The sequence below is a fragment of the Macaca mulatta genome, chromosome 11 (genome assembly GCF_049350105.2).
Source record: "Macaca mulatta isolate MMU2019108-1 chromosome 11, T2T-MMU8v2.0, whole genome shotgun sequence".
Lineage (NCBI taxonomy): Eukaryota > Metazoa > Chordata > Mammalia > Primates > Cercopithecidae > Macaca > Macaca mulatta.
Window position 1 is genome coordinate 10701926 of NC_133416.1, and position 22185 is coordinate 10724110.

General features: G+C 34.6%; 1 protein-coding gene across 2 annotated transcripts; it reads right to left on the reverse strand.

Annotated features, from left to right (window-relative positions):
• Window positions 1-2901: 2901 nt before the first annotated feature.
• On the reverse strand, window positions 2902-18406 carry KLRF1 (killer cell lectin like receptor F1). Of its 2 annotated transcripts, NM_001032961.1 has the most exon segments (6): window positions 3551-3799; window positions 5752-5864; window positions 6232-6371; window positions 12130-12279; window positions 13131-13229; window positions 18212-18309. In NM_001032961.1, coding segments are annotated over 6 exon segments (696 nt in total). In that variant the 5' UTR covers window positions 18297-18309; the 3' UTR covers window positions 3551-3690.
• Between the last annotated feature and the right edge of the window lie 3779 nt (window positions 18407-22185).

Below are 22185 nucleotides of genomic sequence, written 5' to 3' on the forward strand. Positions count from 1 at the left end.
TGTTAATAGGGACAAGGTTATTCCCAGGTCCCTGGCTAAGTACTTGGTTGATGGCAACAGTGGCAGAGGTTGGAGGAGGAACTTTGCCCTCAGGACACATATCAGTGCATTTCAGCCCTATTGCTGGGGGGTTCAGGGTTGCTGTCAGTGGTAGCAGCTGGAGACAAGAGGCTGGGCAGTGTATGCTTCAGATCCCTCGTAGTGGAAGCAACAAGAGCAGGAATGGGGAGATCCAGTCTTCAGGGCAAATGCGAATGTGCAGCAGCCCTGCTGCTTAGCAGGACAGGGTGAGTGTTATGGCAGTAACCCTAGCCAGGAGAGAATCAGGCTCTGGTGAGATGTATTTTGGCTCCCTTTGTCTTAGGGCAGCCACCCCAGTGCACTGTGCCACCAATTCCTTGGTGCGTAGGACACTGTGTGCTAGAGTGTTGAGGACCTGCTGTGCTGCGGGGCACCCAGTGTTGTGCCACTGCAGCCCTTCAGCTGGATGTAGGGAGGGAGTGTCAGTGGGGTTTCAGGGATGTGGAGATTGAGGGGCTGTTAGGCCCATGGGTGAGATGCAGTCTGGTGGAGTTGAGCTCTCATAATTATGCTATACTGCAGCTGCTTAGGTCTCTGTTAATATGCGGGACCTAGACTGGGATCTGTCTCTGGAGCAATATCTGAAGCTCCAGAGAGTTCTGTGTATTAGTCTCAGGGTCGGCAACCATCACTGGATTCTCCCATGGCAAGGATTCCAGGAGTCTAATATTGGGAATGTGGATCACTGGGGATCTCTCACTTACTCTTTCTCTGCACTGGAGAGTCTCTCTGGTTTCCTAGCCAGCCTTGGCCAGGAAGACTGCCTCTTCTTCATTACCTTAGGTGTTTCCCATCAATTTGCTATTGAACTACAGTGTTCTCTCTCAGGTGCTGTCTTCAAAGTGTGATTATCTATTTGACATTTTGCTTCTTTGTGGAGCTGGCGGGTGCCAGATACCTGTACTCAGCCATCTTGAAGCCCCACTCTCTGATCAAGTGTTTTGAGCCTTTTAACATCTTTAATAAACTTCCTCAAAATGAAATCATAAATTAAATCTTTTTCACCTAAAATCACGTTTGGGATTCTCCAGGTGGGTCCCTGAAAAGCCTTAAAAGATATAACTCTCATCCTGTAGAAATGTTAAAGAATTATGCTTATTAGATAAATCATGTAGAAAACATTGTCAAACAATAAGTAATAGTAGATCATCTTTTAGTTACATTTATAAATATATTATTGTTATAAATATTTTTCAAAATGTGTGTAAATTCATAAATACCTAATATTCTAGCAGTCATAATTCTGGCTGTTATTTTTAAATGCCATCTATAATACAAGGAACTTAATTTTCTTGTCAATTATAAACTTTCCTCAGGTTTTTAACCATGACTATTCTAATTGTTTTCTTCTACGGTTTTAAATTCTTCTCTAAAACATTCATAATCAGATTCATAAAAGACCCCCACAAGTACTCATAGATACAGGTTTCTGATACATTTAAGATTAATAGACTAAATAAAAATGTCCAAAACTCTAATAAAATAAATAGTAGATTTATAAAATTACTAATGAAGATCAAGCAGAAATAAAATTGATTACATAAAATTCAATAACTGATCATGTTTTTATGATGTTTATTTAAAACGTTGTTGGTCCTTTACTCAAATGTTTTGTCTTTCAGGTGTAAAGAAATTTTCTCTCTTGAGTGACCTATAATTTATGGTAATTTGATAAAATATACTTTTGTGAAAAAAGATAAAACCATTTGGCATTTTTCCTCCTTACTTGATTCTTTCAAAATTTCAAATGTACTTTTTAGTATTCTTATGACAATATGGTTATTTACATAAAGTTATTTCCGTAAGTCCAATAAAATTCTGCTCTCTCTTAATAGTATAATACAATTTAAAAAACATTGGTTACATTACTAAGGCTTTGACTAAAATGTCATATTTAACAATATACATAACATGCTTAACTTTGAAGGTTCACAGCCTTATAATGAGTAAATAAAAACTGTTACTTCCTAGAAGTTTCAAAGACCTTAATACTATAGAAAAAATCTAAAGTTTGTCTTGGTTTGGCTTTCCAGCCTCAAGAGGCTTTAAAATCTGATATTTCTGTATAATGAATGTAGAAAAGAAGTTAGCTTTCTGGGTAAAAAAGCTAGAATACACCTGTTATTAGATCATAACTCTGTACATTATTTCTGAGTTCTTGTTATCCGGAGGGATAGCATTAGGAGAAATAACTAATGTAGATGACAGGTTGATGGATGCAGCAAACCACCATGGCACGTGTATACCTGTGTAACAAACCTGCACATTCTGCACATGTACCCCAGAACTGAAAGTATAAAAAAAAAGAAGAATGTAGCCCCAAGCTGAAGGGGATATTAAGGCCATCTCAGTCACTTCCCCAAAATATGCATTAATTACAATGAGAAAATAATAACTTTACAGTGAATTCAAGCAGAAATTACATCAATCATGTGAATGAAATAAATATAATCAATAATGGAACAAATAAAACTGTGTACCACCTGAAAGGATTCAGAGACCAAGCTTCACTACATCACTTCTATGCCATTTCTACCAAGAAGATAAAACCTGAATCTAACCATGAGAAACAATCAGAATATTTCAGTTGAAGAACATTTTACGAAATAATCAACGTGTAGTATTCAAAGGTGTCAAGGTCATGAATGTCAAGGAAGACTCACGCACTCTTCCATATTGAAGGAGGCTAAAGAGATAATAGTCACCAGATGTAGACATTGATTCTGAGCTGGATGCTTTTACTCTAAAAACATTATTTTGACAAATAGCAAACCTTGAAGGAAATTTGGGAATTAGATGATAGTTCTATGTCAGTGTAAATTTTCTGAATTTCATAATTTTATTGTGGTTATGTGGGAGAAAGCCCCTTTTTTGGAAGGAAATACACAAAAAGTATCCAATAACAAATGAAATGTTATAATAAAATGCATCAATTTGGCAAGTAATTCTCAAGAGGTTCAAGAAAAGCAGTATGTTCTTTTTCTGCACCTAATATCTTCTTATAAGTTTGAAAGCTTCCAAATTTGGAAACAAAAGTGCAACATATAAAAATTGTACAAAATATAAAACAACACATTTAACACTTTTACCTAGAAATTCTACTTTTAGGGCTTGTATCATAGAAATAAAGGTGTTACTATTTAAGAAAACATTCAGGATGTTTATTGTAGCTGAGTGCAGAGTATCAGAAGCCTGGAAACAAAGTTAATTCTCTTTGATAAAAGGGTAAAAAATGTATAAATCCACATTATATTTCAACACTTAGAAATAAGAAATTTTGCTTAGGACATTATTAAGAATTTAAAACACAAGATACAGAAAAGCAGGCATAATTTGATCACATTTGGCATAAAATAAACAATTAATAAAAATCCTGGATATGATCACATGAAGTCACCTTGGTTTATACTATCAGGTACAAATTTTGAAGGGTATATTTTAGTCTGTTAACGGGTTGCTCTGAGGCTAGACCAGTGTCGATGACGGAGGGAAAAGAGAGATTTTGGCATTTAATTGCACTTTAAAATCTTACACCTGGAGATTAATATTAGCAACTAATTGGCCAAATAGAGTGATCACTGATTATTTCACTGTGAATTTTGTCAAACTCTAATACTGACAAATCCATTTGAAAACACTACTGCAGGTTTCAGAGTAAATTTTGCTTTCCTTAATGGCAGCGCAGCTGTTTTCTTTAGCTGGTCCCTTTATGAAGAATCTGGGGAAGAGAGAATGAATACTTTGTTAAGCACTGTTGCTGAAGACATCCATTTGTACCTTCTGCTAATATCCTCTTTTGTCAAAATTTCAAAGCATTTTTACATACTTGAGTTGACTAATGATTACAATAACTGTAACTTAGCCTTGTTAGCTGTGGTTGGTCAAGAGTTGCCAGAGAGTCTGCAACTAACAGAGATGAGAATAAATTTCCCTCCACATTCCCATTCTAGTATTCCTTCTCTTGCCCCATGTAGTTCAGTTACATTAAAAATAAGATTAACTCCATTTGGACAGCTCGCTTAACCTCTCTTTCCTTCTTATATCTAATTGTATAAGGATGATAACAATACTTCATGATATTGTTTAGCATTTATATGAATTGATGTTTGTAAAGAACTCAATACACAAAGCGATCTATGTATGACCTAAATAATAAATTCCATACTTATTGCACTATTTACTTATAATGTAACAGATTAAAAATATTAACAAATTTATATATAAAATAATGTAGTGTTAGTGATACATTCTGATAAATTTGTTTGACCTGTGGAAAAAGTTCAAGAAAGAATCTTGGAAAAGGTGCACATGATCTTCAATGCTTCCACATTGATAAGGGCAAGTAAGTACTGAATTTTCATATTAGAAAATACACTTTGTCCAAGCTTAGATTTAAATTTTGTATTGAATATATTATGGACAAAAATCTCCAAGCATGATCTAGAGTTAAAACACTACCCTTTAGGGTTGAATGGATGTGGCAAGAGGACAAAACAAAGTTTGGCAACTTCATGTCATGTTCAGTGACACAACTCTGCTCTCAGATGACACACATCCATAATTTTATCCTTCAATCCAAATAATGTTTTTATTCACTTTTTATATTGATTATAGTGCAGTCAGATAGAAAATATTTAATATTTAATGATGAAATAGAAATAAGGGGAAAATAATAGCACTATTAAGTTGGTTACTATAATGTACTATTTTTCTATCACTACCATGACAAATTACCACAAACTTAGTGGCCTAAAACAAGGTTAATTTGTTATCTTACACTTATGAGTATCAGAAGCCCAAGATTGCCCTACGGGACTAAGATCAAAATGTCTCCAGAGTCACCTTCTGGATGTACTAGGGAGGAATCTGAGGCCACTTGCGTCCCTTGGCCCACAGAGGTGCTTTCACATCATGTGAATCTCTGCGTTCCACTTCATATCTCCCAATAGGACGCTAATTCTGCTTCCTCCCTCTTCTAAGGGATTTGATTGGGACCACCCAGATAATCCAGCATGACATTCCTCTCTCAAGATTCCTCATTTAATCATACCTGCAAAGATTCTTTTGCCATATAAAATAACATATTCACAGCATTTTGGGATTAGAATGTAGACATCTCTGGGGACCATTATCATGCCTATTAACATAGGAATAGGATTTTGAATTTACCTGTTTTACTAATTATATTTTTAATTAAATATTTTATTATAAAATAATGCACACAAAAATATTGACAGAACTTTTAAAATCAATAATTCCATGCATTTGTTCAGAGACTTTTGGATAATCTTGTTCTATGTTGTATATATTGTTTATATTTTAATATTGTGATAATCACATAACACAAAAAATGCACATTGGTTTTATTTTATTACTGAAGATGGCTAAAGAAAGCATTGAGAACTTTCAAAACAGGAGACCGCGTTGATGCAAACTACTTTTCTATATAAAGTGTAAGAAATTTTAAAATCATAAACTACCTTTTTCAAATCCTTTTTCTTTAAAAATAAAATCAAAATATCCATCATTACTCCTGTAAATACTAAATTAATTTTCATTCTTTTGAATTCTGTAGTACCAGTAACTATTTCAGAGTTGAATTTGGTGAACCTGGAGGAGACATATTCTACAACAGACAATAAATCAGATTGCCTTTTAAGACTGACTCACATCTTTGGATCTAGTGGAGAACCATCCACCCAAGTCCATGTCATTTTCAAGGAGGTAAAGTTAAGCCCCATCCATACGTAGTTTGATTGTCTTAGGTTTTTCTGTATAAAAGCCTAAAATGTGGACAATGAGGGACTAAATAAACAAAATATTTCAGCAATTCAGACACACTGAAGATTTTAAATTTTATTGAAAAGAGCACTCTGCATGGGGATTCTTATGATAATCAATTCATATCTTACTTATACACACGTTATATCATATATATGTTACACACACACGCAATTGCAAGTTGAATATACGAATTTGGGCCAGATCCAGCATGAGAAGTGAGGCCCTTGCTTGGAATACAAAATTTAAGACAGTGCCCAAAACTTCATAATCAAAGTAAATGATGATTTAATGCAAAGATGGAAAGATATTTAAGGAAAGCCATTTTCAACTGCAAAGATGCCATAACCCTGACACTAGACCAATTACCATTTCAAGTTCGTCCTGTATGATTAGTAGATGAGATTTTCTTTCCAAACAATACACATAACTGTCACTCCAACTTTTCATCTCATTAGAGAACCAATAACACTTCCCTCGGTATTTGAGCCATTCTGATTGGCATAGTACTACAGAGAAATGTAGAAAACAAAATGAAATTAAAGTACATATGCATCTCTGAAAATTGGCAGTAAGAACAACACTTATATATTGTATAAATAAGAGTTGAGCTACAATAAAATCACTCATAGCAAATTGTCCAGACATAAAAGATGGCCAAAACACAAATGATGGTCCTTGGAAGTTAAGACAATTAATTTAATGAGATGAAGCAAAACCTAGACATAATGGGAATTTTGATGCCAAGATCTATTATATTGACAAAAATAGCATGAACAAAATAAAATAGCTATTTGAGAGATTAGATAAAATGTAATTTGTGTTACTTAGAATTTATCCACGCAAAGTTTTTTTTTTAACTTTTAAGTTCAGGGGTACACGTGCAGATTTGTTACATAGGTAAATTTGTGTCATGGGGGTTTGATGTATAGATTATTTCAACATCCAGGTAGCACCCAGTACCCATTAGTTATTCGTTCTGATCCTCTCCCTCCTCCTACCCTTCACCTTCAAGTAGGCCCCAGTGTGTGTGTTTTTTCCCTCCACGTGTCTATGTGTTCTCATCATTTTGCTCCCACTTATAAGTGAGAACATGCGATGTTTGGCTTTCTGTTCCTGCATTAGTTTGCTAAGGATAATAGCCTCCAACCCCATCCATGTCTCTGCAAAGAACATGATATCATTCTTTTTTATGGCTGCATAGTATTCCATGGTGTATATGTACATTTTCTTTATCCAGTCTACTATTGATGTGCATTTAGATTGATTTTTCTATAGTGAATAGTGCTGCAATGAGCATACACATACATGTGTCTTTACAATAGAATGATTTACATTCCTTTGGGTATATACCCAGTAATGGGATTGCTGGGTTGAATTTGAATGGTATTTCTGTGTTTAGATCTTTGAGGAATTGCCACACAGTCTGAACAAATTTATACTTCTGCCACCAGTGTATAAGCATTCCTTTTTCTCCGCACCCTCACCAGCATGTTAGTTTTTGACTTTCTAATAATAGACATTCTGACTGATGTGAGTTAGTACCTTATCGTGGTTCACATCACTGATCATTAGAGGAAATGCAAATAAAAACCACACAAAGTTTTCAAATCACTCTCCTTGTAGTTTTGTATGTGTATCCCCTCCTCCCTCTTAATATTAAGTAATTAATAATTAAATGATTAAATTATGCCAAGAAAGATAATACTTTATTTTCAACTTCTTTATTTTCAACCTCTTAATAACTGCAATATTATGTAGTTCTTTGATTTTCCTAAGTTAATATTAAGGAAAATTAAATTAAATGGAAATATTGAGATTTTTGACATCATATTGAGAAAAAGTGGGATATATATAAAAATATAAATAAAGACCAATATAACTATTTTAACTTATGATCCATTACAATCTCTCTCTTTTTATTTATTTCTTACCATGACTATTTTTCTTCACGTAACATAAAATTCACCATTTTGGCCATCTTAAAGTGCAAATGCAGTGGCTTTTAATACACCCACAATGTTGTACAACTGTCACTACTATCTCATTCCAGAGCATTTGCATTACATATAAACACTAAGTAGTCACTACTCATTTTCTACTCCCACAACCCTGGCAACCACTAGCCCGCTTTATGTCACTATGGGGTTGACTATGATGGACCCTTCATATAAATGGAATCATACAATATATGGCCTTTTGCATCTGCTTTTTCATTCATTCAGCACCATGTTTTCAAGGCTTGTAAAAGTTGTAGCATGTATCAGTACTACATTCTATTTTATGGTTGTAAGAATATTTCATAACATGTACGTAGTGCATTTTGTTTATCTCTTTATCAGCTGATGGACAGATATCTGAGCCGCTTCCATTCTTTGGCTATTATGAATATTGTTACTACGAACATTCATGTACAAATTTTTGTAAGGACATATGTCTTCCATTTTATTGGATATATACCTAAAAGTTGAATGTCGGGTCATGTGATGATTTGAGGAACTGTCAAACTGTTTTCCGCAGTACTATAAAATTTTACATTTCTACCAGCAATATGTGAGCGATTTATCCACACCCTCACCAACATTTGCTCTTTTTGTGTGATTGTAGCCATCCTGGTGGGTGTGTAGCAGCTTTCCACCCTGGTTCTGATTTCACATTTCCCTAATGAATAATCATATTAAACATCTTTGCAAGTGCTTATTGGCCTTTTGTATAGTGTTTTTTGGAGAAATGTCTACTCATGTCCTTTGCTTATTTTTAAATTGGGTTGTGTTTTTGAGTTATAAGTGTTCTTTATATGTTCTGAATATTATACCCCTATCTGACACATGATTTGCAAATATATCTTTCTCTTTTGGTGTGTTGTCTTCTCCATTTGACACGTTAGAAGGACATGAATTTTGGGAATTCAGAGGTAAAACTTTATGAACTGAATATTTGCATACCCCAAAATTCATATGCTGAAATCCTACCTCCCAATATGATGGTATTAGGAGGTGGGCATTTGGGAGCTAAGAACAGATGAAGATCAGAATGGGATTAGTACTTGTAAGAGTCCTGAGATAACTTGAGTCATTCTGCTTTCTGCCATGAGAGATTTCAATGAGAAGCTGGCAGTCTGCAACAGAGAAGAGGGCCCTCACCAGAACCCAACCATGCTGGCACTGTAATCTCAGACTTCCAGTCTTTAGTACTGTGAGGAATAAATATCTGTTGTTTATAAGCAACCTAGCTTATGGTAATTTGCTGTGGCACCCCAAACTAAGACAGACATATCCACATGACCTCATCTAAATCTAATTACTTCCTAAAGACCGCATCTCCAAATCCCATCACATCGGGGGTTAGAATTTCAATATATGAATTAAGGGGAGGGTACAATTCAGTCCACAGCAACCAAGTAAATGTGAAGGCAAATTGTGATTGATTCTCCTGAAAAATTTTTACTAAATAGAACACGTTAGCTAAGTCTGTTCCCAAACCATTTACCTATGTTTTGAAGGTCATTCATTAAAGCAATTATCCAATAAAGGTGCTCTAATAAAAGGAATAATTTTTCTTAACTCTCTGTAGTCTATAGTTAGCCTTCACTCTCTAGTAGTGGCTTTACACATAGGCCATACCAGGAAGTTAAAAGGCAACATGGTAAAGAATAGAATTCCTTTGACAAAGTCAGCTATAACAGACCACAATCCTGCAGTGCTTTGCCTTGCTTGGTATCTTGGAGTATTTACCACTCACACTGGTGGGGAAGATTAACTGTTTTCCACTATGTGGTGCCTGCCAATAGTGTAAAAGCTTTCCATGAGATCACGTGCTGACTGAGAAGGTCCATTTCAAGGATGATCAAAGGAACAGTCTTGAGGGACAACCAGGATGAAAGCATCTTTCAGCAAAATGGGACCAAATTTAATATTTGAGCAGGGAATTGCCTCTTTAATTTACCCTTCCTCAAAGCTATTCACCTCCTAGAAAAATCACTTTAATTTATGAGTGCTTCCTGGAATAAGAGGAATTGGGGCATTCATATCTAAAAGTCAGTCAGAGCCAGTCAAAGTTGATTATTTTTTGGAGACTCAACCTCAATTAATTTGGTAAAAGAGTGAATATCTACTAGAAGACACCAGCTTTCATGCCCACCATATCCCTATGTGGGAGTGGGGTCCTGCTACTCATGGATACAGAAGGAGGTGCAGAAGGAAAGATCGCCTCCAGAAGCTAGGGAGAAGCCTGGCACTGTTGTCCTCCAACCCTAGTAAGTATTGCAATTGTTTCATCATTCTACCAGAGATTATCCAACCTGGGACCCACCTGTCTTTTGGGGTCCAATATAAACTCTCTTTTTCTCAGGGCTCACCCTGGACCAGGGGCCTGGCTGTAAGTTGTGTGTTTGGCCTAGCGAAGAGATGGCCTTGCTATCAGTGGTGATTTTGATTCAAGTCAGGTGAGGTGTTATTTGTAGAATTAGCAGACAACAGTAACTGAGTTTGTCTTTCATGAGTTTCCATGAAATCCAGAGCATCTATGGACTCTTGAATTGTTTTAGCAGTAGATATCACTGCCAGTAAAGAAGACTTAGACACCTGCCATGAGGCTACCAAAGGATATTTGTAAAAATTAAGTTAAATATGTTAGCTTTTGTCACATGAGGCAACGTACAATAGTTGGAACAAACAACAGGACTAACTGAAAAGCTTGAAAGGAAAAGCTGGGGGATGAGCTGTTTCAGGAATAAGGACTTTGAAAAGCTCCTACACAATCCTGAAAATCTGGAAGGCCAGGCACAAGCCCTGGGCTGGGTGCATGCTCAGAAATCACCTGAAAAGGTCCTAAGATCTCACATCGGACTGACGTTTAAGCTCTGCACACATAAACATTGTGCATATCTGTATTTACAGATATACATATGACTATCAATATTTATAGATATAGAGATACATATAAATATGTATGTTTCTATATTTACAGATATACACACACAATGGACTATTATTCACCCATAAAAAGGAATAAAACGTGGATGAACTTTAAAAACATTATGCTAAGTGAAAGAAGCCCAAGGCCAAATATTGTGTGATTCTATTATGTGAAAATCCAGAATAGGTAAATCCTTATAGACTGAAAGAAGATTTGTAGTTGTCAGAAGCTAAATCGGGGGAGAATGGAGAGTGATTTGCTTATTGGGTATGTAAGGGATTTATTTTTGGGAAAAGTTTTTCAGCTAGATAAACATGGTAGTTGCACAATGTTTGAAGGTTCTAAACATCATGAAATTGTTTACTTTTAAAGGTTCAAGTTTTTGAATTGTACCTCAGTTAAAAAAAGGAATAGGAAATAAATATATTATAGCTCAATATACAGTATTTATACCTACTTTAATTAATGTTTAATGACATGTATAGGATTCCATGTTTACCTACCAAAGTCGCCTTAACTTTTCTAAGGTGTTATTGCAATGATACCCAACACAACGACAGACATTAGAGATAGGGAGACAATAAAATATGAGACAAAGCTACAATATCTCTATTGGTTTGGGACGTATACCTGTGAAACAGACACATAAGCCAAATGAAGAGAGTATCAATCAGTAGAACATAAAATGTGTAAAATGTTCACGTATGATAAAGGAGGCAATATGAACTAGCAGATTAGAAAAAATCCTTTTATAATAATTATGCATTTATCTGGAAAGTCATAATATATCATCTCATACAATAAAATAAATGTCAAAATTATCAGTTAAGTATTTAAAAGTTCAACTTAAACATTTAAAAATAGAAGGTAATGTTATCAAAATTCTGTATGACTGGAATTTCTAAGCTTAAAAGTCTAAGCTTAAAATCATACTGAGTAACTTTTAAAATATTGACTTTTATCCAGTCTGTATTTCAGAAAAAGAAGAATAAATAAGTGACAAGCAAGAATGGCTATTTACATACTGCTTTTTAATAACAACTAACTTTCCGTATTTGTATGTATCAACTTGATTTTAAATTCCTAGATGGAAGAGCCTATTTCTTATGTTGTTTTACAATTTTTCTCCCACTGCAACAAGTTTAAAGATATCTGCGCGACAGAGTGATACTCTGTCTCAAAAAAAAAAAGAAAAAGAAAAAAAAATCTAAATCAAGTTTTGAATAAAAAGTAGATTTATACCAAACCTTTACATGTTAGTTTAATCTATTGCATACCTGTTCAAAAATGCTCAACATTTAGAGAGTCCAAAAGATTAAAACAAGGATAAGCCAAAGCCTTGAGACATACCTGTCTGGTCTGCAGATCTCGAAACACAAAGGTCCTTATTACTTGTATTTCTTCTTGTGCCGTTATTCATTTTTAGGTCTCCAATATCTTCATGCTCGGTGGTATTTGAATGACTTCCTTTTTGGCATTTTAGCAATACTCCCTGAGAAACTTGAATATTTTAAGGTTAGGTAAATATGTTCTCTGTGGAATGTCTCAGAGACACATTCATTGGGATAATTCGATGATTGGAACAAGAAATAATTGAAGGGATCACTAGGATCTTTTTAAAATTTTCATGTCTACGGATGGAAAGAATTCAAAATCTTACTCAATCAATTCATGTATACAACACATACTTGGTGAGAATTTATTCTACGCCAGACATCCCTATGAACTGGTAATACAATAGTAAATAAAGTCAAGTTTCTGCTCTGGGAAGTGTATAGGCTCTTTTCATCCTTTCTTAATGTTTTGCTGCAACCTCCAATACTGTATTCAGCACATTGTAACATAATTACTTAATACCTGCTTCTCCCACTAGAATATAACATTCCTCACCCTGACTATTCTTTTCTTAAAAGTTTTGGGCAATTTGTAATATTTGGAGTATTGTAGTTGCTCAGTGAATATTTGTTGGACAAAAGGAAAAGCAAACTAAATACAACCTTAGATAAAATGCATTAAAATGTTTAAGCAAAACAGTAAAATTGTATCTATTACCAGTATCTAAGAAACACAGAAAAATGGTTTCAAATACCACACATACACACACACACTCTCTACACATACACTCCTTTCTCCGTATTAGACTGCATGCCACTTGAGGACAAGAGACTTACCTGATTTGATTGCATATTAAATATAGCACCATGTAGTGTACTAATAGAGCTTTATATGCAGTAGCTTCTAATTCAATCTTGGTTAATGTCGTGAAGAATGAATGAATAATTATAAAAAGATTTATAAGAAACAAGTAAACATCTTTCATACTTTTATTTAATTAAGATCTTCTAACTTACCCAATAGGATCAGGGAGATCAAAGCCAAAGCCAGAATACCATTCAGGGTTCCAGATATTCCCAGTAAGATTTTATACCAGTGCAACACCACTGAATAATCTGAGACATTAATCACATGAATTAGTTTAGAAAAGTATGTTTCCAGGAAGTAATATAATAGCAATTGTAATAATAGGATTGTATAATACATAAGGTTGGGTTTCAAAGGATATTAGGCAAACAAAAGCATGAAGGCTAAGTAAATAGAAAAATACATTTATTTAATAATGATAACACTCTGGATGGTCAGAAGCTATGATTCATGTCATATCAAATCCTAAGAAATTGCTAATATTTAACATTATTAACTTGTAGAAAGAATTTTACTCTATATACTGAATAATTTTCCAACCATTACAGAGACACATGCACTCGCGCACATGCACATGCATTTACAGATAATACATGTACAGCCACATAAACACCTTCTAAATCATCATTAATATAACATGTACAAGTCCTCTGAGCCTTTTTTATTTACTAAGGATGAATCAGAACTAAATATGGCTTTAGGTATCCTGCTATTCTAATCAAAAAAACTCTAAAATCCTTCGTAGGTCATGAATAATATTTCATCTTCTTATTGCATGGTAAACTTTTAAGAACTGTTTTATTTTTCATATATTTACACTGTCAAGTTTAAAAATAAGAGTCCTGGCCGGGCGCGGTGGCTCAAGCCTGTAATCCCAGCACTTTGGGAGGCCGAGACGGGCGGATCACGAGGTCAGGAGATCGAGACCATCCTGGCTAACACGGTGAAACCCCGTCTCTACTAAAAAATACAAAAAACTAGCCGGGCGAGGTGGCGGGCGCCTGTAGTCCCAGCTGCTCTGGAGGCTGAGGCAGGAGAATGGCGTAAACCCGGGAGGCGGAGCTTGCAGTGAGCGGAGATCGCGCCACTGCACTCCAGCCTGGGCGACAGAGCGAGACTCCCTCTCAAAAAAAAAAGTCCTTGTTCAATGATTATTATTCAAGAAACTGCTATCATTGAACAGACATTAGAGAGTCTCATCAGAGGATTTAGGTCTTCTGGGCACTGACTTATGAAATTACATGAATAATTATGTTATACTGAATAAGTGAATATCTGTACTTTGTGAAACACTTTGTCCTTATCAAAGATAATTTATGTAAATCTATCATAATAATTGATAAGAATCCTCTGTTGTAGCTGAAATAATTCTTATTGTTCAGTCAATAAATCAAATTACTAATGCTGAAATTTATATTCTAAATACACTTTAAACCTGGATAAAATAGAGAAACTACATTTGAAGCTGTCAAGCCCTGTCAGAAAAGCACATGATGAACCCTATAGAATTATATTTTATATAAGTAGTTTGCAGGTTTTCTCTTATTATAACATTGTCAAAGATACTAAAATAATTTTATCAGAATTCATTTAATGCATACTACACATTTCTCAGATTGTTTTTGAATTTTTGATATGTTAACTTTGATAAGCAATAAATTCCAAGAAATCAAGCATGGTGTATTAAAAATGTCATATATTTATTTTAAAACTTAAAAAATAATTATCAGAAAACATTAGGAAAAAAAAAGTTGTGGAAGGCAGTTGAAATTCAATCCAGACTCAATTATTTCTCCCAAGCACTACAGGTTGCAGTGAGCCAAGATTGTGCCACTGCACTCCAACCTGGGCGACACAGCGAGACTCTGTCTCAAAAAATAATAATAATAAAATAAAAATAAAAGTAAAAAAATTTTTTAAGAGATGCTGAATAATGGAGAAAGTAACACTTTCATTATCCTGTATTTTCTCCTGTAAGGAAGTGGTTTAATTTAACTTATAATGGTCAAAACACAAGCCTTTTTACCACTCAAAACCAGAAATAATAAAATAAAAAACCAAAATCAGTCTTATGAATGTCTATACAAAAATGTTAAATACATTATCAGCAACCAAAATATATTATAACCATGTTTGGTTTATTCTAGGAATGTAAAGATTATTCAATAGTAGAAAATCCATGTTAATATTATATTAATAAAGTTAAGGAAAAATCTATCATCATCTCAATAGAAGTAAAAAATGAAATTGATAAAATCTTACACCTTTATGTTAAAAAACAGAAATTAATGGATACTTGTTCAATGTAATACTTTTATGTCTAATGAAGCTAACATCTTATTGAATTGAGAAAACTGAAAGAAGCTTTTCTGCTTAAGTCCAGAAAAAGAAAGATATCTCAAATCTCCACTACTTTTTAATATGAAGAGGTAAAATATAACGCAATGAAGAAAAAATATTCTAATTACAGGTAGAAATATTAGAAAAAGAAGGTAAAATTATTTGAAGGTAATGTGAGTACAATCAATTGAAAAAAATACCATAATTCCAGGAACAAAAAATAGTAACTGCATTTATAAAAATAACATACTAAAATCAGTGCCCTGTATAATCCAGTAACCACTATGAAAACATAGATGAAAGAAATTCATTACTCATGGACAGTTAACCAAAAAAACCAAACAAACAAAAAGAAAACTAGACAGAAAATCGACAAGTGCCCCAACCCAATACAAACAAAACTAAACTAAACTAACTGAAAACTGAATAATATTAATTTGATCATGTTCTTGGAAAAGAAAACGATGTGTCATAAATATAAATTCTCCCTAAGTTGAATGACAAACTAGGAAGTAATTTAGATGTAAAAGCTACATTGGGTTGTTTTATTTTTTGTTATTTGTGGTGAGTGAGCCTGAATAATTTTTTATAAAGTTATTTGGAAGAACAAAAGAGTGAGAATAGCTAAGTAAACACTGAAAATATAGAAATACAAAATGGTACAATTTTATGAAGGGTGCTGGATTTATGCGAGGTGGATTTCTCTGAAAGTAATTTTTTAAATTTTTTAACTTTGTATTTATTTATTTGAGACAGGGTCTCACTCTGTTGCTCAGGTTGGAGTGCAGCGTGGCACCATTATAGATCATTGTAACCTCGAGCTCCTGGGCTCAGAGATCCTCCCGCCTGAGCACCGTGTGTAGCTAGGACTACAGGCATGTGCCACCATGACTGACTAATTCTTTTATCTCTATTGTTTGTAGAGATGGGAGTCTTCATTTGTTGCCCAGGCAGGTCTTGAACTCCTGGTTTCAAGTGATCATCCTGCCTCGGCCTTCCAAAGTGCTGGGATTAGTGGCATGAGCTGCCACACTTGGCCCTTTATTATATAAGTTTGACTGAAAATATGTAAATGTTTTACATTACTATAAAATAAGTTAAACAAAAAGAAAAAAATCATAAAAAATGAAGAACAGGAATCTAACTAGGTATTGCTAGTGTCTTCACTATAGAGAGAGGAATTACTTAAAGTGATTTTAAAGTATTTAATGGTGCATGCTTAATGGAATATATCTTAAGGATTTTTTAAACCTGCAAAACATTTTAATCTGTTTTAACTATCTTATTGTAATATTATTCCTATAGTGATTCTGAAACTACTATATATGGGTAGTGGGATAGAGCAGCTATGTAATTTCTTACTATCCCTGGCAACAAAGATTTTTCAATATATGAGAAAAGATTTACAAATATGCCATCACAAAATTAAGTTATATGAATGAACATCATAACCCCAAGGCTCAAATTGTCAATCTAATTTACATAAGATACGTCTTACCTCAAGCTTTAATAAATATTAGCTAAAGGTACAAGACATAAATATTAGTATGTGTCACTTAAATATCTGGGAGATGAAAATCTGCACATTTTTGCCTCAGAAAGACATTAATGAACAGAGTGTGGAAAAAAGTCTGCAGATAATTCACTACATTTTGTAGTCTTTCAGGTTTAATATCTCTAGTTTCCAAAAATGAAATAAAAACTGAGCATAGGAAGTAAAGACTTGAAAATATGGGACTCTGTAAAAATTGACATGAAAGAAGCAATAAATTTTTTACACATAGCAGGTGTGTAACTCTAAGATGAATCTGTGATGGATGATACTTGCAGAAGGAGTCAAGAGATAAGTAACATTTTCATGGGTGAAGTTATTAAAAGAGAAATATTTAGAAAGCAATAGAACAGAACAGACAGTCTCTATAACTGTGGTGATTTGTGTCTTTAAGTTCTGCTCATCTCTTTTGCCATATCACATTCAGGTGGCATGATGGAATTGCACTATGTATGGAGGGTATGCTTGAAGTAGAAATTAAATTGTTGATTGCTGGTGCATAAACTTTATTTTGAGTCAACCTGGTGAAGAGCATATTTTAAAGTTTTAGAGAAGTTGAATTAAAAATTAGTATTAAAGGCTGGGCGCGTTGGCTCACGCCTGTAATCCCAACACTTTGGAAGACTAAAGCAGGTGGATCACCTGAGCTCAGGAGTTCAAGACCAGCCTGGCCAACATGGTAAAACCCTGTCTCTACTAAAAATGAAAAAAATTAGCCAGGCATGGTGGTGGGCACCTGTAATCTCAGCTACTCAGAAGGCTGAGGCAGGAGAATCGCTTGAACCCGGGAGGCAGAGATTGCAGTGAGCCGAGATCGTGCCATTGCACTCCAGCCTGAGCAACAATAGTGAAACCCCGTCTCAAAAAAAAAAAAAAAAAAAAGCATTAAAACACCATATTCTCTGAATGATAAGAAGGTGAATGGCACCAAATATTCACTAATTTGAAATTATTAATTTTAATTAAGTGTGCATATTTCCTCAGAGAATGTCCTTAAGAAATTACATCAGACAAGATATTACAAGTAAGCATTAGCTCCACATTGATAAATGGGAGAGAGAGAGAGAGAGTATCTCACAGGAAATTTGTAAGATTAAATGAAGGAACATAGATAAAACACTCTGTATAGTGCCTGCAACTGGTGTTTCTTAAATGGTAAGAGTGGTTGTTATTTTTAAATCATTATTAATATTGAAAGAGAGGGAAGGGAAGAAAGATACAGAGACAGAGAAAGAAAAGTACCCAAATAATGAAACAGTCCGATAACACAATAGAAGAGAATGTGGAAAACTACTATGTTAATTCACACCAATTGAAAAACAAAATTAAATTCTATACCTTTAAATGTAAGTTGAGTTGTTTGGGTAGAAGTCCTTTTCTTTGACTGTACATTCAATGTCATGTACCTTTCTTCATCTTGCATCTTCAGTGTAAGTGAATGTGTGTATATACAAGTATGGTTTGTTTTACTAAGTATAACATGAAATGAGGAAAGAATAATCAACCTGCTGCTAATCAGAGATGCTCCTCAAATCGTCCTTTCACAGTACATACGAGGGTTCACAGTTTCATTTATTTGTGAAAACCTCAGAGGAAATGTTTTCTTTTTACAAGTTGCTTTTCCATGACCTAGATAACACATAATTTCTCAACTGTCCACCACATATTGAATTGAATATTCTTTTGAGTGCTTTACAAATTTCTCTTAATTTACCTTAAAGTCAAGGGAATGGAAATGATACCCCTTTTTGAGGTGAGGTAAATAATATATGGCTGCCTTTTGTTAGAGTCTAAATATTTACATCATTTGAATTACATTCCCTAACATATTGATATTTAATTTAATAATTTGCAATTGTCGAACAATTAAATTGTTTATCCTAAAACAACATTGTTTATAAATCATCCTAATAATTTAACAATACAGTTTGATTTTTTTTAACGTTTAGGTTCAGGACTACATGTGCAGGTTTGTTATATAAGTAAAATCATGTCACAGGGGTTTGCTGTACAGATTATTTCATCACCCAGGTATTCAGACTTGTACTAAATAGTTATGTTTTTCTGATCCTGCTCTTCCTTCCACCCTCCACCCTCAAGTAGGCCCCAGTGTCTGTCATTCTCCTCTACGTGTACATGTGTTCTCATCATTTAGATCCCAATTATAAATGAGAACATGTGGTATTTGGTTTTCTGTTCCCCCATTAGTTTGTTAAGGATAATAGCCTCTGGCTTCATCTATGTTCCTGCAATGGACATCATCTCATTCTTTTTTATAGCTGCATAGTATTCCATGGTGTATGTGTATCCCATTTTCTTTATCCAGTCTACCACTGATGGATATTTAGGTTGATTCCATGTCTTTGCTATTGTGAACAGTGCTGCCGTGAACAGATGCATGCATGTGTCTTCATGATAGAAAGATTTATATTCCTTTGGGTATATACCCGGTAATGGGATTGCTGGATCGAATGGTATTTCTCGTTTTAGGTCTTTAAGGAATCACCATACTATCTTTCACAATGGTCGAACTAATTTACACTTGTGTCAACAGTGTATAAGTGATCGCTTTTCTCCACTACCTCGTCAGCATCTGTTATTTTTTGACTTTTTAGTAATAGCCATTCTGACTGGTATGAGATGATATCTTATTGTAGTTTTCATTTGCATTTCTCTAATGATTAGTGCCTATCAGAGGATGGAGGGTGGGAAGAGGGAAAGGATCAGGAAAAATAACTAATGGGTACTACAGTTAATACCTGAGTTAAGAAATAATCTTTACAACAAACCCGCATCACACAAGTTTACCTGCGTAACAAACCTGCATGTGTACTCCTGAATTTAAAATAAAAATTTAAAAAACATAATATACCCTTTTAAATAAGATAAACTATTAATTCAAAGAGAAAATATTTGACAAATTATCAGAAATATGTTTGTTGCTTAATGACAAAAGTAAAAGAATAATACATTTTTGTGTTATTTTCATTTACTTTTCCTTGCTAAATTGTGTTCTTTAATTTATAATTACAATGTCTTTGGCCGTTATTTGCCACTCCAAATGGATAAGAAGTAAATTAAGATTGATAAATGAAACAAGAAAAGTGTCTATTCATGTCCGTTGCCCACTTTTTAATGGGGTTGTTTTTTGCTTGTTAATTGGCTTAAGTTTCCTACAGATGCTGAATATTAGACCTTTGTCAAATGCATGGTCTGCAAAAGTGTTCTCCCATTCTGTAGATTATCTGTTTACTCTGTTGATAGTTTCTCTTATTGTGCAAAAGCTCTTATGTTTAATTAGGTTTTTGTTTGTTTGTTTTGTTTTGTTTTACTTTGTTTGCAATTGCTTTTGGCATCTTTGTCATGAAATATTTGCCCATTCCTATGTCCAGGATGGTAATTCCTAGGTTATCTTCCATGGTTTTTTATATTTTGGGGTTTTAAATGTAAATATTTTATCCATCTTGAATTGAGTTTTGTATATGGTATAAGGAAGGGGTCCACTTTCAATCTTCAGCATGTGGCTAGCCAGTTATCTCAGCACCATTTATTAAATAGGGAGTCCTTTTCCCATGGCTTGTTTTTGTCAGCTTTGTTGAAGATCAGATGAGTGTAGTTGTGCAGCACTGCTTCTGAGCTTTCTGTCCAGTGGTCTATGTGTCTGCATTGGACCATTCTGTTCCAATTGTCTATGTGTCTGCTTTTTTTTTTTTTTAACAGTACCTTGTTATTTTGGATATTGAAGTATTGTAGTATAATTTGAAGTTGGGTAATATGATGCTTCCAGTGTTGTTCTTTTTACTTAGGATTGCCTTGGCTATTTGGGCTAATTTTTTGGTTCCAGATGAATTTTAAAATAGTTTTCTTCTAGTTCTGTGAAGAATGTCATTGGTAGTATGATGGGAATAGTATTAAATCTGTAAATTTCTTTGGGCAATATGACCATTTTAATGATATCTTATTATTCTGATCCATGAGCATGGAATGTTTTTTTGTTTGTGTCATCTCTGATTTCTTTAAGCAATGTTTTGCGATTATCTTTGTAGAGATCTTTCGCCTCCCTGGTTGACTGTATTCCTATGTATTTTATCGTTTTTGTGGCTATTATAAATGGAATTGCATTCCTGACTTGGCTCTCAGCTTGGGTGTTGTGTATAGGTGTATAGGAATGCTGGTGATTTTTGTATGTTGATTTTGTATCCTGAAACTTCACTGATGTTGTTTATCAGTTGAAGGAGCTTTTGGGCCAAGAGTGTGGGGTTTTCTGGATATAGAATCATGTTGTCTGAGAACAGGAATAGTTTTACTTCCTCTCTTCCTATTTGGATGCCCTTCATTTCTTTCTCTTACCTGATTGCTCTGGCAAGGATTTCCAATACTATGTTGAATAGAAATGTTGAGAGTGGGCATTCTTGTCTTGTACTGTTTTTCAAGGGGAATGCTTCCAGCTTTTGCCTGTTCAGTATAATGTTGGCTGTGGGTTTATTATAGCTGGCTCTTATTATTTTCAGGGGTTTCTGCAATACATGGTTTATTGAGTGATTTTTTTTTTTTTTTTTTGAGACGGAGTCTCGCTCTGTCGCCCAGGCTGGAGTGCAGTGGCCAGATCTCAGCTCACTGCAAGCTCCGCCCCCCGGGTTTACGCCATTCTCCTGCCTCAGCCTCCCGAGTAGCTGGGACTACAGGCGCCTGCCACCTTGCCCAGCTAGTTTTTTGTATTTTTTAGTAGAGGCGGGGTTTCACCGTGTTAGCCAGGATGGTCTCGATCTCCTGACCTCGTGATCCGCCCGTCTCGGCCTCCCAAAGTGCTGGGATTACAGGCTTGAGCCACCGCGCCCGGCCTATTGAGTGATTTTTAACATGAAGGGATATTGATTTTATTTAAAGCCTGTACTGTTTCTATTGAGATAATCGTGTGATTTTGTGTTTAGTTCTGTTTATGAAATGAGTCATATTTATTGATTTGTGTATGTTGAACCAACCTTGCATCCCAGGGATAACATCCACTTGATCCTGGTGAATTAGCTCTTTGAGTGGTGCTGAATTCAGTTTGTCAGTATTTTGTTGAGAATTTTTGCATCTATGTTTTTCAAGGATGCCGGCCTCGAGTTTTCTTTTTTTGTTGTGCTTCTGCCAGTTTTGGTATCAGGATGATGTTGGCCTCATAAAATGAGTTAGGGAGGAGTCCTTTCAACTCAGATTTTTGGAATGGTTTCTGTGGGACTTCTACCAGCTCTGTACATCTGGTAGAATTTGGCTGTGAATCCATCTGAGCTTTTTTTGGGTTTGTAGGCTATTTATTACTAATTCAA